This window comes from Adiantum capillus-veneris, chromosome 6, assembly GCF_014529385.1.
Source record: "Adiantum capillus-veneris isolate H3 chromosome 6, ASM1452938v2, whole genome shotgun sequence".
Lineage (NCBI taxonomy): Eukaryota > Viridiplantae > Streptophyta > Polypodiopsida > Polypodiales > Pteridaceae > Adiantum > Adiantum capillus-veneris.
The window spans coordinates 134,091,149-134,108,863 of record NC_140936.1 but is presented as its reverse complement, the minus strand read 5'-3'; the positions used below and the strand labels follow the sequence as shown (position 1 = coordinate 134,108,863).

The window sequence follows — 17,715 nt, the reverse complement described above, 5'->3', positions numbered from 1 at the left end:
ACTAGCTACTGAAACAACATGGTAACTCTCCACGGCTGCCTGCTGTCCCACAATTGCTCCCAGAATCCTGACATGAACTCGGTTGTGAGACCCTCCTCCTATCAGTGAAGTGTTGCAACTGGGTGAGCCTTGCTCCGTATTTCCAGTATGTGTCGCCCCAAACGAGCTTTGTACTGGAAGAAGGGAGTCCTTGGGTGATTGGCTGAAGAAAAAGGATCTCGAGAACGACTCTCTCATATCACACCGCACTTGTATCAAAGGGCGGCTCCTTGGATCAAGGGAGTGTCAGCTCTCTGCAGTTGTACGCAAAGTCCGGTGCTCTTAGCAGGGGAAAGAGAAGAACGCTTCATATTCAGGCGTTCAGTTAGATAGGGTTGCCCTCTTGCCCCCTTCCTTTTTCTCTTCTATGTTGAGGCGAAGAGCAGATTTTTGACTTCATAGGAGGTTGGTTTCTGTGGTTTAGAGATGCCTATTAGGGGAGACGAGCTACTCGATGGTGAGTTTGCTGACAAATCAAGCCCGTACTTGGAGGGCCACAAGGCCAATCTTCACAAGCGTGAGCTGGCTCTTGAGGGACTGATCAAGTAGAGGAAGTCAGTGGCTTTGTGGTTTCTGGGGTTGACAATGCTCCTACGCTTGATTGGTCGCAGCGAGGGCTTCAAGTGGATCCCCTGGGACTTCTCTACGTCTGGGCTGTTGGGTTAGCTTGGATTTGTCTCCAGAGCAACAAACTGCTCCTCTCCTCATCTCTCATTAGGAGGAAAGTACTTCATTGGAGTTTGGCACGGAAATCTTTGGCTAACAGAGTTGTATTGGCCAACCAGGTGCCTTTGGCTACTATGTGGTACATCACGTTTTACTGGATCCTTTCGAGCTCTTGCATCAGCCAGTTAGAATCTCAATTGGGATCGTCCTTGTTTCGACTAGGGGGGACTTTCTGGTCACAACGGATGATATCTTGAAACCATTGTTGTAGTGCTTTACCCACTATTTGTGTAGAGGATACACCTTTCACAGAGTTGATTGCAATTTTGCCACCCTTATCCTTATCACCTTTCAACTTGCTGGCCTTCGCACCCTTGCCCTCAATTCCCATCGAGACTTTAGTGTGACAACAATAAATGCATGGAAAGAGGGTCATTGCACCTTGCTTGCACCCTAACATATTACTTGAGTGTTTTTAAATCTACTGCCAAATGCCACTCAACCTGGAACCTACCAAGACCTGAAACCTGCAATCTGTGTCCTTCTTGTTGTTGCCGAGCGAATGACGTCAAAGATAGAGGTGTGATTGAAATACCATTTTAAGGACTCATGTGTCTCACATGCGGGAGATGAAAAGCTGTCAGCCACCAAATATTCTTCTAAGATTGAACACCTAAATACATGTTTCCCTTCTTCTTGGCATTTAGCTTGACATCGACATCCGCCAAGGCCCTATTTATCAATGTAACGCTTATCCATTGACCTTTTACAATCTGGCACTCGTCAAGCTTCATTACAAATATAACCTTGCCATCACACTCTTCCTGTGTCAACCCATAAAATCTTATCATTGACTCCTGGAGATTCGACAAGTCAATATACACATTGTTGAACCTGTTGTAGCGGAAGGATATGTTGTCTTCTAATGGCATGACATACTCCACATACTGAAATCCACCCAACAATCTTACAATATAATTATTGGAGCACTTTTTGCAACACTGACACTGTAAGGTGTTGGCAGCAATCGAAACAGACCTTTTGCCATGTGACCTAGTGTGACAATTCTGGTAAAAGCTTCATAGGCCTTGTAACCTATTTTTGTGTTGTCACATACCTCCATCATCTCATGAGGCAACACAATTCTCTTTAGCTCATTGAAATACTTATGGCATAAAACGTTAGCAATGCCAGCGTTGGATGGATCATCCAGTAGCTCCACCAACTCCTTTGGCTTGATGATATGTTGCAATAGAGCACGTCGTGTCTTTTGCGCATCAGAATCGATTCCCATCATCATCCGAGCCAAGTTCTTGCATATTGAAATAAAGTTACAGCAACCTGCAAAAAATGTAGGAAATCAGAAGCTTGCACCCGCATTCTTACCGAGTGTGACAGACACATTTCTTTTGAGCTCCACCACTTGAGGATAGCATAGATATCACTTGTCTCTAGCGCTTACAAATGTGGTAGCCCAGGGGAATATGTGTGAGATGATCAATTTGTCGACGCATATTACGTGAAGTGTGTTGTAGTTGTACATACTTTTCTAGCAGACACTCCTGTTCTTTTTTTTTATGCTCTACTTTTTTATTGAGCTTCGTCATTTCATCGTTCAGCTTCTTCGTCTTCTAGTTGTCTTCCTCTTTGACTTGTTGTAAAGCTTTCACGTACTTCTCTTGCAATGATGAATACGCAACAAAGAGATGTTTACTTGCTTCCCTTTCATTGACGAAAGCTGTGTTACCATATACATGTGGTAGTGATGTGTGTGAACACACGACCACCGGGGAATTTTTTTTCAACACTAGGAGGTTTTTCCCCCCGTGCATTGTATATACGCCCATTCATTCTAGGGCTATGGATCTTTACATTACACACTAAGTAATACACTCTCTGTTGTGTGCCTTGAGCTTCCTTCATCTTCTCCAAGATGTGTGTGTGTTTTCTTGCAACCCTAATTCCAACAGCTGATATCAGAGCAGGTTACGTCCTCCTAGGCTTAGTCGACAGCAACTCCAACACGTCTGCTCACTTTCTCCGATTTCTGTGAGCTTTGGTGAGCGTTTGTAGATCGAAAAGAAATTTGAGAGTGCTCGAAGAGCTAGGTCTACTTAGAATTTTAATTTGGGCTCATTTCGGCCTCCGTTTCCACTACATGCAGTACTGCACATGTTATTTTGTCATTTTGTACAAAAGTTTTGTCAGTGCCGTTTTTTGCATAACAGGTCCCTTGCGATATTTTACGGTTTGTGCTATATAGCACGTGTTATTCCCACTTTCCTTCTCCTCTTTTCGGACAATTTTCACATCAGGTGCAACATCTACCATGGTTGACAATAACACAGATGTGTTCAAGATGTTTGCTGCTGAGGACAGATTGGATGGGGACAATTACCCTATGTGGGCTTATATAATGCAACACATTCTTATGTTGAAGGATGTTTGGAACATTGTGGAGGGCATTGATGTACGTCCTTGTTCTGAGGATACATGCGATGCTGAGGATGTTGCACTTCTTGCTGCAAGGATTGCTGCTGTTAGAGTTGTTTTGCCTACGACAGAACAAGTCGTTGGGATGTAAAAGATGCGCAGGCTCATGCATTGATTACGTTCTCTATCAAGCACACTATTACTCCGCATGTTCGTTTAACAAAATCTGCAAAACAAGCTTAGGATACTCTAGTTGGTCTTTATGCAAGTCGCAATGAGGCTGAAATTGCATTGCTGCGTAAAGAGTTGGAGTATAAGATTATGGATGACATAGATAATATGGACACTTTCCTTACTGGTGTCAAGGATATCAACGAGAAACTTATTTCTGTAGGTGAAGTCATTTCAAACAGTTCCCTTGTGCCAGACTGTTCTTGATGCCTTACCAGATTCTTACCAGACTTTTGCTAGTAGTTGGAGACTATCCCAAAGTTGTCAAGTTTGATGCATTGTGCACATTGTTGTTGCAAGAGTTACTTTCGAGAAAAAATAGGACTAGACACTGTGCAGTTGAACAGGTCTTTATTGTTGCTCAAAGAAAAGGTAGTAACAGCAATGTAGCCACGTCTCATGGTTCTTCTACGAGTGGTAAATCACATGTTCCTAATGCTTCTACTGACAGCAATTCGTCTAGGAATTTTGGTGATAAGGGTAACAAGAAGATGCATTGCCATTATTGTAAAACTAATTATCACTTGATCAAGCAGTGTCCTAAGTTCCACTGCTAGGAAGAAAGAGGGTGGTTCAACTGCTAATGCCGGTTCCACTACAAATACAGCTATTGTTGAGTCTTCTGTGAAAGGAGATTGTGTTGTTGATGTTGATGCAAAATGGTACCTTTAATCCCGTTGTCCATGATGCATGCATGTCAGTTGCTACAGATTCACATGTGTGGTATTTTGATGGTGGTGCTACAAAGCACATTACCTCACATCGTGATTTGTTCACCTCTCTTGAGCCTGTCCCTCATGGGAATTCAGTTACTTGTGCCAACAATGCCTCTTATTTGGTTTAGGGAGTTGGAAGGATTGTGCTTACTACTGCAAATGGCAGTTCTTTCACACTTGTTGATGCACTTTATGTACCGAGGATCAAGAAGAATCTTTTGTCTGTATCTGCACTTGCTAGACTTGGTCTTGTAATCGAATTTGTGGCTGACAGATGTACAATACATGATCTCAGTTTCCGTGATGAAATTGTTGCATCGTCGTTTTATGTCGTCGGTTGTATAAGCTTACTTTGTATGAAGTGTGGGCAGAATTTTACAAATGCGGTTGTAGATTCTAAGGCTATTTCAGATGAAAAACCTTGGCACGTTTTGGACATCTAAATTCTGTCAGTTTGTTGTGTTTGAAAAAATATGATATGGTTGCTTCTTTGCTGCCTCTTGAAGAACCCGTCAAACATGTTTGTGAAGACTGTATTTTGGGTAAGATACAGCGTTTGAAGTTTCCAAAGGATGGTTCAGTTAGGGCCACATGCAGGTTACAGCTTGTACATAGCGTTGTTTATGGGCCCATGCAAATTCCATCCTTGGGCAATTACCTTTACTTTGTGACTTTCATTGATGATAACTCCAGGCATGCATGGGTATATCCGCTTCAAAAAAATTTGGCTATGGCTGAAAATGTCTCGAAATGTACTATGGGCATCCTCCGTTCCGATCGAGGGGGGGAGTATATATCTCATGAATTTTATGCATTTATGGGTAGTCGTGGGATAAAACACCAATGTACAGTGCCTTATACACCTCAACAAAATGGTGTTGCTGAGATGAAAAATAGGTCAGTTACGAAAATGGTACGAGATGTATGGTCAAAAGTCAAGCTTTACCGCATTGGTTTTGTTTTGAGGCCATCATGTGTGCCACTTATGTACTAAACACATTCCATTACTCCATATGAAGCGTCATGATAGAAAGCCTTCTATTGAGCACATGTGTGTTTTTGCTTGTTTGGCATATGCTTTGATGCCACAAACACAGCGCAGAAAACTGGATGATAAGGCTGTCAAATGTATTTTTGTTGGTTATAGTATTGAAAGCAAAGGTTACAAGTTGTATCATCCACAAACAAAGCGATCTTGGTCTCACGATATGTATTTGTAGAAGATTTTGTTCAACCCTTGTTGTCATGTACCAGAGACAGTAGTGTCAACTCACAGGACATTTATGACACTTTGTTGCCTCTTTTCAGTGGCGAAAGTTCAAATGTAAATTCCAATGAGGCAAATGTAAAGCCTATGGGGATTTTTGAAAATGTTACAGATCAGTCTAATACTGATGGAGATGTACATGATGAGGAAAGGGATGAGAATGAGCAAGCTATAAGTATGCCTAAATGGCTGGTGCACACTTTGCGTGACAATAAATTGGATGCACCTTTGTCTAGTCGTACTCGTTCACGTTCTCACAATGCATCTTATGCATCAGATTGTTATGCTTTGGTTGTGTCTAGCTTACATGATATTCAAGAACCTCTATCTTTTGATGTAGCACAAAATGTAAAAAATTGGATGGTTGCCATGCAATCCGAATATGATGCACTTCTAGAAAATGACACGTGGATTTTATGTGATTTGCATCCTGGCAAAAAGGCCATTGGTACGAAGTGGGTTTACAAGTTGAGACGCAATCCGAATGGTACGATTGATCGCTATAAGGCTTGACTTGTTGCAAAGGGTTATTGCACAGCAAAAAGATATAGATTATGAAGAGAATTTTGCTCCCACTTGTCTTATGACTATTGTATGTTTTCTATGTGCATCGACGGCTCATTTGGTTGGGATATACATCAATCAAACATTGTAAGTGCTTTCTTGACAGGTGACATATTTGAGGAAGTTTATGTAAAGTAGCCTCGCGGTTATTTCAAGAAAGGACAAGAGGATAAAGTGTACAGATGTATAAAATCTTTGTATGGGTTGAAACAATCTCCTCATGCTTGGTATGAGAAGGCTGACACTCATTTGGTCAAACGAGGCTTTCGTATAACAGTCAAACAAAAAGCACATTGTATGTAAAGCGTGAGGGTGATGTACTTCTCACTGTGGTTCTTTATGTGAATGACTTGCTGATCACTAGACCAAATGAGAGACATATTGCAAATTTAAGGCTGATTTGAATGCTACTTTCAAGATGAAAGATTTGGAGCTGTTGCATCATTACTTGGGTATACAGTTTAAGCAGTGTGATGGTGGTATTGCCTTGTATCACTCCCATGGAAACAGGTTTAAAATTGAGTCTTCATGATGCAGGTGATCCTAGAGATGTCACTCTTTACCAAACTGTTGTTGGATGCCTCATTTATGTATGCAACACAAGACCGGATATTCAATTTGCAGTCTCATAGGTCAGCAGATTTATGCATATCCCAGTGTCTAAGCATTGGTAGGTTGTCAAGAGGATTTTCTGCTACTTGAGTGGCACTTTACATCTTAGCTTGTTTTATCCCAAGAGGGGATCATTGCTGCCAGACTTACATGCTTTTTCGGACTCAGATTGGGCACGTTGTTTTGACACGTGAGTGTCCACAAGTGGTTTTTGTTTCATGCTCGGCACTTCATGTATATCATGGTTGAGCAAGAAGCAACCTACTGTGGCCACTTCTAGTTATGAAGCTGAGTACAGGGCAATCTTCATAGCTACGGTTAAGTGTGTATGGCTCAGACGCCTTATGGATGATTTGGGTGTTGGACAAGACACTGCCAACACTATCTACACTGACACTCAGAGCGCATAGACATTTGCAAGGAACCCAATTTTTCATGCTCGCACAAAGCACATTGAGGTGCATTACCACTATATCAAGGAGAGACTCTTAGTAGGAGAGATTTGCTTGGCTTATATGCCAACACAAAACAACCTTGCAGATCTTTTCACAAAGGCATTGTCTCGTAAAAGTTCAAAGATTTTCGCAAAGCTTTGAGCTTACTCCCCTTTGTAAACTGATCATGTCCTCAAGGCATGGCACTTTCCTTTACTCTATGTGTCAGCTCTCGTTCACCGTATCACTAAGGGGGGATTTGCTACCATATACATGTGGTAATGATGTGTATGAAACACTTACGCCGCCGGAGTATTTTTTCCCTCACTAGGACATTTTTTCCCCGTGCATTGTATATACGTCCATTCATTCTTGAAGGTGCCGCGTGAAGCGTGTGCAAGTGCAAGTGCGAGAGCAGAGAGAGAGAGACCTGCTTAAGGTGGAGCGCACAGCAACGTTATCATGTTGCAGCTCCTTATTCTACTGTATTAAAGAATAAGGGTATAATGGTTATGTTAGTAGATGGGTTAGTAGTAAGTGGGATGTCCGACCAGTTGGCTTGAATCCCAACAAACTCCCACTTGAAGGCCAACGCAGCCTAAGTGACTTTGTACGTACAACCGTGAAGCAATCTAGTGGCCTCAGCCTATACCCATCAACTCATTGCAATGTTTAAACCGCTCCAAAGCTAAGCCTTTCGTCAAAGAATCTACTAGGTTGTCGTCAATGTGTACCTTGACCAAATCAATGAGCTCTTTCGCCAAGAAATCTCTCACGAGATGATACCTGACTTCAATGTGTTTCGATTTGGAGTGAAACACGAGATTCCTTGCCAATGCAAGAGCACCTTGACTATCACAATATATCACTCGAGTTTCATCAATGCCAAGATTTCTGACCAAGCGAGATAAGCCTCTTTACTTGCATCCGACAATGCAACGTACTCTGCTTCCGCAGTGGAAGACGACGTTCAATCTTAAAGACATGACCTCCAAGATACTGCTGCTCCAGCAAATATGGAGACATAGCCAGATGTCGATCTTCTATTGTCGACACAACCCGCATAGTCTGCATCCGCATAACCCACGATGGATGCATCACTATTCCCGAAGCGTAAACACCTGCCGATCGTACCTTTGAGATACCTAAGAATGTGCTTCACTGCTTCCCAATGCTTGCTGCCAGGATTTGCCATATATCGGCTCACTACTCCCACTGCAAAAGCAATGTCTGGTCTTGTGGCCACCATAGCATACATGAGACTGCCTACTGCCGAAGATAATGGTACCTTAGCCATTTCAGCTCGCTCAGCATCAGATTTGGGTGCATCTTCCTTGCTGAGTTTCAAGAATGCCTACATTGGGGTACTCAATGCTTTCCCCCCGTGCATACTGAAACACTGCAAAACTTTCTCAATGTATGTTTCCTGAGATAACTCAAGAATACCACGTTTGCGATCTCTTCTGATTTGCATGCCAAGAAAGTGTGTAGCATCCTCCAAATCTTTTGTTGCATAATTATTGCTAAGTGTTTTCTTCAAGTTGGCAATTTCCACAATGGATTTCCCAGCTATAAGCATGTCATCAACATACAAAACTAGAATGATTATCGAGCCATCATCTAGCTTTCTTGTGTACAAGCAGTGATCCTCTTCACTCCTTTTATATCCTTGAGACTTCATACATGCATCAAATTTATGATACCACTGCCTTGAACCCTGCTTTAAGCCATAAAGTGCCTTTTTTAGCTTACATACTAGCTCCTTACGAGATGCGTTCTCCTGAACAAACCCTTCAGGCTACTGCATGTAAACATCCTCATTGAGATCCCCGTGAAGAAATGATGTCTTTACATCCATTTGGACAAGTTCCATGTCCTCAATCGCTACAAGACCAAGTACGGTTCTAAGCGTTGTCATCTTGACCACACGCGAGAAGATTTCATCAAAATCGACTCCCTTTTGCTATTTGAACCCTTTGGCTACAAGTCTAGCCTTGTACTTTGGATTTGGATCACCTGAGGTAAATTTCTTCTTGTAAACCCATTTGCAAGGTAAAGCTATCGCATCATTTGGCAATTCTACCAAGTCCCAAGTGTCATTAGCCAAAATTGAGTTATACTCAGATTTCATAGTCTGCTCCCACTTCACCACATCATCCGTCCTCATGGTTTCTTGGTAGCAGCTTGGCTCACCGCAATCGGTCAACATGATGTAATCAAGACCTGGCTCGAAACGCACAGGTGGACGAGAGGCTCTAGTAGACCGTCTCACTCCTTGACCATTGCTATCCGCTTCCTCTGGAGCATTGCTAGTGAAAGGTACATCACTAGCCCGCTGAGTTGATTTCACTATCTCTGATGCAATATCCTCAAAAGTGACTCTCCGAATCTCTATTTCCTTTTGATAGGTTGTTTATGCATCTTCGACTCATTGAAGATCACATCTGAACTACGGATGACTCGACGAGATTTCGGGTGCCAGAGATGATATCCCATCTCTCCATCTCCACCATATCCAATGAAAATACATTTGTGTGACTTTGGCTCTTAACTTTTGGCGAAGTTGTTTAGGCACGTGAGCATAAGCTTCACAACCAAAAACATGTAGATGGTCATAGTGGGGCTTACGTTTAGACCATAACTCTTCTGGAATCTCATAATTCAATGGCGTACTAGGTGAACGATTTATAATATGCACTGCAGTCAAGACGGCTTCTGCCCAAAAGCCTTGTGTGAGATTTACTCTAGAAAGCATGGCTGTGACTCTTTCCTCAATCGTATGATTCATGCGCTCAACAACTCCATTCTGAGCCAGTGTGTATGGTGCAGTAAACTGCCTTTTAATCCCCCTTTTAGGACAGAAATTGTCAAACTCCTTGGAGACATACTCTCCACCGTTGTCAATCCGCAACCTCTTGAGTTTCTTGCCAGACTGATTCTCAACGAGTGCTAAAAAATTTTGAAACACAAGAAGAACTTGATCCTCATGTTTCAAACGATAGGCCCACACCTTTCGAGTAGAGTCATCTATGAATGTCACAAAATAGCTAGCTCCCCCTAGAGATTTGGTTGACATAGGACCACAAACATCACTATGTACTAAATCTAGAGGTTCAGCTCGCTTTTGACCCAATGGTAAGTACACGGACCTAGTCTGTTTGCCATAAATACAGTGCTCAGAACCAGGAAAGTCAACATAAGACAAGACAAGGAAGTAGCCAAAACGAGTCAGAGTTCTCATTCCTTTTTGGCTAATATGACCTAGCCGGCAATGCCACAACTCAGTAGACGACAGGCTATAGATATGCAATCATGACCAACATCTGACACATGCATGGAATACAAGGTACCATGCTTTTGACCTTTGAGTACAACAAGATTACCTTTACGTACTATCCACGAACCATTGTCAAATGTGGTGTTGTAGCCCAAATGATCAAGCTGACCAGCAAAAATCAAGCTTTTAGTCAACTTGGGCACATGTCTGACATTACATAAAGTAAAGTGTGTGCCATTCCTTAGATGCAATTTGACGTTTCCAACACCCTCAATGTCTAGTTCATAAACATCACCAAGTCTCACTTTGCCACAAGAGTGAGAATAAGTAGAGAACCACTCTTTGTGTGGTGTCACATGGAAACTCGCACCAGAATCTACTATCCAATTTTGTGCATACTGCGCATCTTCTGTAACAAGAGCCTCGACGGGTACATCTGCTGTGAAGACCAATACGTCAGAGGTAAGTGACATAACAACCACTAGAAGAGTCTCTACAATAGGAGCATTTGAAGACTCTAGCACATTGATCTCCTCTAACTTTGTTTTGCCCTTGTTTGAATCATCAGACTTAGAAGTTTCACCGGATTGTTTATCCTTCTTGCTTTGCTACCATTTCCTACAATCCTTCTTCACATGCCCTTTTTTATGGCAGTGATAGCACTCGACATTACGCATAGAACCCCGAGACTTACTGCGTAAGCCCACACGTTCCTTGCTTTTGGCACGAATTTGAGTGCGATCCCTCTGTCTATCACACGCATCACCGTCATTCTTGCCTTCGAGAGATTTCCTACGAATCTCCTCAGTAAACAAACTCCCAAGGACATCATTGTACACTAGACCAGTAGTAGCAGATACTGAGTTGCTAATCACAATACAGAACCTATCCCAAGACGAGGGTAAACTGCATAGCAAGAATATACATTTGATTTCCTCATCAAGACCAAACCTTGAGTGGTCAACTGAGTGAAAATGATATTGAACTCATTAATGTGAGTAGAAATAGTGCCATCTTCCTTCCTACGAAGGTCAAACAGCTTTTTCATCAAGAAAACCTTATTAGTGGCACTTTTATTCTCATAACTGGAACACAACTTATCCCATACATCTAGCAGTCCTTTTTCCAACTATAGTAAAGTACACACATTCGGCCAAATGCAAACGGAGGGTGGATTTGGCCTTAGCATCAAGTTTCTCCCACTCAACATGTGTATACTCGCCCTCTGGGCGCTCCATGATGGGATCCAGCTGACCTTTTGGTATAAGAATATCTTGAATCTGCTCTTTCCAAATAGCAAAATTCGGACCATCAAATTTTCGAATATTGTAAATATCCTTTTCACCACTACATGACACGGCTTCAAGCTAAAGATAATATGGCGATAAACACTGGTAATTCTGGGAAAAACTTGGCAGAGTTTCCCCATAAAAACTGACAGAATCTCAATCCAAAACTGTCACAAGAGATCAGTAACGCATCAAAAGTAGTGCTCTCAAAGTATAAGACAGTCGCATCAACCACTAACTGTGCATAAAAAGTCAAAAGCTGACCCAAGACTGCCAACATGACGTCAAATGCACCTAGCCCTCTCTATACATGTCCTATGGCGAGGTCACGAAAAAAGAATACTCCAGCAACCTATATCACCGAAAGGATCTCAACATTCGAGAATCCCTCAGCTCCAGAAAACCTCACGCTATAGATCCTCACAAAAGGTTATGAAGACAAGAAATCAGCCCAGTTTCAGAAAGGGCCTCCGAACCGAGTCTCAGAAACGATCGAGGCTGCCAGAAACAAGCCAAATCAGCTCCACAAAAGGTACATATGGCAGTTTTCGCAACTCAACGTACATCCATTGTCAACAATATTGCAAGGTGCAGTATACGCGCTCAAATAGGCGCCAAACAAAATATGCAAGCAGTAAACAAATCCTTGCATGGAGTAAAATCGCTGTCAAAAGAGCTCAAGCACTATCAAAATTTCCAAAACAATGCATATGCGCATTAAATACTCCCACTCAAATCTATGTTGATGCTAAACAATGCAACCTGTAAGAAACCTGGATGTCCTGTATGTATGCAAGAACCTGTGAGGAGATAGATGCCTGAAAAACCCAAGACAATGTCGATGTCGAAAAGTGCTCATAATTAGTCCATAAACACCGTCTCAATAGCGCATAATAGTCATAAAGCGGCTATATACCATCCCACAATAGTCTCTCAACAACTTGTACTTGTGTCCTGTACCTGTACCTGTATCTGTAGCAAAAGTGGATTTGAAAAAATACAACTCCTGATGCATAGCTCTAATGAAGCTTGCGATTGCACGAACAGCTTCGAAAGGGAGGTAAAACTGCAAGATATTTGCTAAAAACGCTCTCAGAACGCTGAACTTTTCGATGCTGAAATCGGAAACATGTTTGCACTTTTGAAAGTACGACGGACGGACGCGAAAACCGCAAGCACAAACCCTACTCTGATACCAGTTGAAGGTGCCGCGAGAGGCGTGTGCGAGTGCAAGTGCGTGAGCAAAGAGAGAGAGAGAGAGAGACATACTTTGGATGGAGCGCACAGCAACGTTATCGTGTTGCAGCTCCTTATTCTATTGTATTAACGAATAAGTGTATAATGGTTATGTTAGTAGATGGGTTAGTAGTAAGTGGGATGTCCGGCCAGTTGGCTTAAATCCCAACAATTCTAGGGCTATCGACGATCTTTTTATTGCACACTAAGTAATACACTCTCTGTTGTGTGCCTTGAGCTTCGTTCGTCTTCTCCAAGCTGTGTGTGTAAAAGAGTGCAACTCAATCTCTCATGAATTCAAATTGTTGATCATGAGAGCTTTAGAGAGAGAAATGTTGCTGCACAAAGAGATAATGGAGTTTCCCGTTGCTCTCACCTGGAGCTGGAGTAGAAGAAGGATGAGAGAGAGAGAGAGACATTAAAAGAAAAGAGAGTAAGAGAGAGTAGATCTGCAACCTTGGAGGATCTGCACTTTCTGTCAAGAGTAGGTAGCATAGAATGTCCTCACTGTGATTGAGAGGTGGCAGTGACAAGAGAGAGAAGGGGAGAAAAGAGAGAGAGTTGGCTCACATTTTAGAGAAAGAGAATGCAATCAGAGAATGTTGAAAATCTGCTTTTCTGATAGGGGGAGAGCTGAAAAGTGCCTCCTTTAATGAGAACTAAGTGAGAGAGAGTGTTTTATATGTTAGAGAGAGAGAAGAGGACTGGGAAAAATACGTTATAAGATTCAGTTACCCACCTCTCTTTTGGGTTGAAATAATCTATTTTCAAATACAAAATATAAAAATATATTTTTTTAAATCCTAGCATAAGTCTTTTTGCCCTCTCTTTTAGACTTCTAAGCTTGGTCAAACTTGGCTTAAGTTTTAAGCATTTTCTTAAACTGCCAAATAAAGAGGCCCTCCTAAACTCCCTTCACTTCTTGATGTTCGTAGTATAATTACGTGTCTAGGTCTTATATAATTAGTGCGCAACATAATTTTGTTAAAACTTAAAATCATAAAAGTGTCAAAAGGAAGTCATATTTAGCTTATATAAAGAACAAATAGGGATTTTTCTCAACCTGTCTACTCATAGACAACATTCCTTATTTTGTATAGAGTGAATCTCTCAAGGTATAATAAACACAAGGACACCTATGTAAGTTGTAGTCAGTGAGTCGGAGCTCATAGATAATAAGAAGCCTTAGGTGCATGAATGTGACTCCCGCCGCCTATGGCAACAAGAACAAAGAAGTTCTATACAAAGCCATGCATATATGTCTAGACCATTTTTGAACCATGGCCTACAATCTCTAGCTTTCTACCTCTTTCATCTCCTCGTGTAGGTAGTGATCAATATTGCCCTTTATGACAATAAAAGGTATAACTTTGGTATTTTTCGTTATGTACTTTATTTGCAATGCTATCATCAAAAAAGCTTTAGATATTTTGTTAGTTGTTTTGTGAACCATATTATGATATTTTGAAGGTCTTAATTGAGACTACCTTGTAAGAAATTATATTGCTCTCTAGAAAAAAAAATAGAATGCATTACACTTATTGAGTACGTCCATAAGGACAACTAAACATTTTGAAAAGTGATCCTAACTTTTTGTACTTTATAAAACGAACATCTTTTCATTCAATGCAAGTCTCTTTTTCATGAGGTAAGTGTCACTTATTTAATATGGCTTCGTCATTAATAAAATGAAAAGAATTTCATAAAACTGACTTTAATGGCAAAATCTGAAGCTTTTGATACCGACGTTGCGTCGGGAACATCCGGAAAAATAAAACAAAATTGTCTACATGCCTTGTCCTGACACTCGGAGAGGAAGAAAAGGTCAAAAAAACTCCAAAAAAGGGTTTTTGTTGAATGACGCGGAGGGGCCATTCTCCGTGCGCCATTCAACAAAAATCCCTTTTTGGGGATTTTTGGCTTTTTCTCTCTCTCTTTGTCGGAACGAAGCGAGTAGACAATCACTTTTTAAGTTTCGTTTTCAAGTTATTTTGGACACGATGATAATGTCAAAAACTTCAAATTCCATCACTAATTGATAATTTGATGAAATTCTTTTTATTTTATTGATAATGAAATCCATCTTAAACGAGCGACACCTACCTTGTGAAAAAGACACTTGCATTGAATGAGAAGATGACGTTTTCAAAGACCGTTAGATTATTGAATGAGTGGATGGTAGTTTTTTCATATTTTTGTTAACATCAATCTATTTTTCTGAGTAACTTTGTCCCTTGTCTCATTGGAAAGGTTCTTTTTTTTCTCCAATTCCTAGTGTCGTGTTCTCTCGCTGCATAGTTTTCTAAATATTAGCTCGTGTGGATGTCTATGTGACTTGATTAAATATTCCTCAAAAGTAATTAAGTGGACGCTTTTGTTTCTATGACAATGGTATTAAAGCAAGGTTCTCTCAATTTCTATTTTATAAGGAGAGAGATTCTTGGCAGAAACATACTCGTCATGGCTAGACAAACAAAAGAGCTCGAGTGGCTCAAACAAAAGATTGCAAAATTACAAGACACTCTCGCTCAGCCAAAAGTGCAAAAGGTGCTTAAGACCCTTGAAAAAGGACAAGCAAAAATGATGGAGGAGCCACCTCAGAGACAACCTTGAATTTGGGGCTCTAGCACAGCCCAAAGAGATCGTAGAGTGGGAACTTCCCATCACCATGAAAAAGATTTGTCTTTCTCACTCAGTTACCCTTCAAACTACGCTTTTATGAAGAGCTTGGACAACATAGTTCATGAAAAACATTTGCAATTGGATCCAGATGAAATTTGAACACTACAATGGAAAGAGGATTGTCCAATGTCACCGAGGCACTTACTTTCATATGTAAATTTGAAGTAGCATTTGCAAAAGGCAACTTCTCAGAACGATCCAAATTGAGCCATGTGAGCATTTATCTTAACAATATGGCTAGCAATTGGTGGCTTACAACAATTCTAGAAGGGCGCAAACCCAAAGACTGAAAAGAGTTCAAGAAGCATTTCTATGCTCACTTCCTCCTGATTTCGAAATAGACGTAAAGAAAGATGGAATTGGCTCTCCCAAAAAGAGCATTAAGTGGTTTTTGCCTACGTTGACAAGTTCTAGGAGATCCTTCTTAAGGTCACTCCATTCATGAAAGTCTTCGATGAAGAGACGATGCGAAAGTTTGAAGCTAGACTCCAATCGACACTTAAGAAAGTATGAAGATGTATCCTTGAAATACCCCTTCAGATTATGATGCAAGCTATCTTGGTTGTTGGAAATTTGCATTCAAAAGGAACTCTTTGCAAACAAGAGTTTAGTATTGTAGCAGGGCTACAGTGTCACAGGCACTGGACAGACAGTTAGTGCAGTTGGGCTTGAGTTCACACTGGGCGGACTCTCGCCTAGACAGTGACACGTGAAGTGTTACGGATGGTGGTTCAGTGGACACCGTGGCCAGATCACCACCAACTCAGTTAGGAGATAGGCTTAGCTGGACTAGGATATCTGCCAGTTGTTGGTGGCTCTTAGAAGGTACATATGAGTGGTTGGTTCCAGTCGTGGCTATGCATCATTATCCACGTCGTATGGTTTAGCATCTAGTCTTGAGTCCCAAGTCTAGAGTTTTGCACGCCACTGGCACTCTCCCTGCCCATTGGAGCCTCGACACCCCCATTGTACCTTGGGTCTTGGGCTTGGAGCTGTGTGCTACCAGCAAGAGTTGTACGGTTCTTTGAGCTTTTCAAGTTCCATTGAGTTGAGTCTGCAGTTGTGTTTTGAGTTGTATACTGTCTTAAGCAGTCATGTTCCTATGTGATGTTTCTTCTCTTGGAGTGAGGTTTCATGCATACTGCACTGAGGAGCACCCACTCTAGAGAGAATGACACCTTTTCCTCGCTACAGGTGCTCTCATTTTTGGCACGCCCGTTGGGACCACAACTGAAGGCCAAGTCAAGTCGAGTCGAGGAACTAACCGGGTTCAGCTCCCTGAATCACTCGATTTGTTTATACGGGTTTGGGTCTGCCTCAGCTTGGTCCCGTCTAGTTTTCTTTCGACCTGCTTAGTTTTCAACCTGCTGGTCTAGACATGCTTGACTAGTCTCTCTTCTTGGTCGAGTATTCTCTCAGCCCGCGACTAGTCCTCGTCCAGGTCTAGCCAAGTGGTCCGGTCACTCGCCTTGATCTAGTGGCGATTGGACAAGTATTCAGCAAGTTATAAGGTCTTTGTCCCCAAAGCTTGGGGGGGCTTTTGATCACTGCATGACACATACAAGGCAGTCAAAAGAGCGACAAAGCCCACTACTCAGTCCTCTGAAGTACTACCGCAGGAAGCGTCAACTCTTCGTGCCAAGTAGAAGTCCACCAGCCCCATTACCCCTACCTTCCCCTGCAGCTACCTCCATTTCCTCAACCAATTCTACACCTTCCCAATCACCCCCATCAATAAACTTATCATCCCCTGTGTAACAGCAAGCTCCAGTGCAACAAGCTGTTGCGTAGACGACCATGGAGGAGCTCACAAGCGTTCTAGCTAAGGTGAATATTAAGTTTCCGACTTTCAAGGGTCTCTCCACAGAGGATGCCGATGACCATGCCCGGAGGTTTGTTTCTCTCTGCAGAGGTCGTGGTCTCAATCGTGAAGATGCCTACTCAGTACTCTTTCAATCTACCTTAGATGGCTTAGCAGACAAGTGGTACAGTCAGTTTGCTGAAAACCACTTTGCTACTTGGGCCACATTGAGGCAACACTTATGTGAAGTTTTTAGGCCACGGGACTTCCAAGAAAAGGTTCTGGATGAGTTGGCCAACCTAATGCTTCAGCCCAAAGAGACTTTTGCAGAACTCACGACCAGAACAAAGTCTCTGGTCGCCAAGCTTCCTCAACAACCAAGTGAGTTTATGGTTAAGAAATGGGTAGAGAAGGCTCTTCCAAAGACTTCCCAAAAGAAACTCAAAGAGAATCTCCGACCCGACGCCA

At 41.9% G+C, this 17,715-nt stretch overlaps 1 protein-coding gene across 1 annotated transcript in view; it reads right to left on the bottom strand.

The window, feature by feature from the left end:
* Positions 1-1,543: 1,543 nt before the first annotated feature.
* Positions 1,544-17,715, bottom strand: part of LOC147456311 (uncharacterized) — a 129,170-nt gene continuing 112,998 nt past the window's right edge. Inside the window, exon 2 of the mRNA XM_086515443.1 lies at positions 1,544-2,046. Within this exon, the coding sequence (XP_086371569.1) occupies positions 1,673-2,046 (374 nt within the window). The 3' untranslated portion in view covers positions 1,544-1,672. The remainder of the gene's footprint in view (positions 2,047-17,715) is intronic.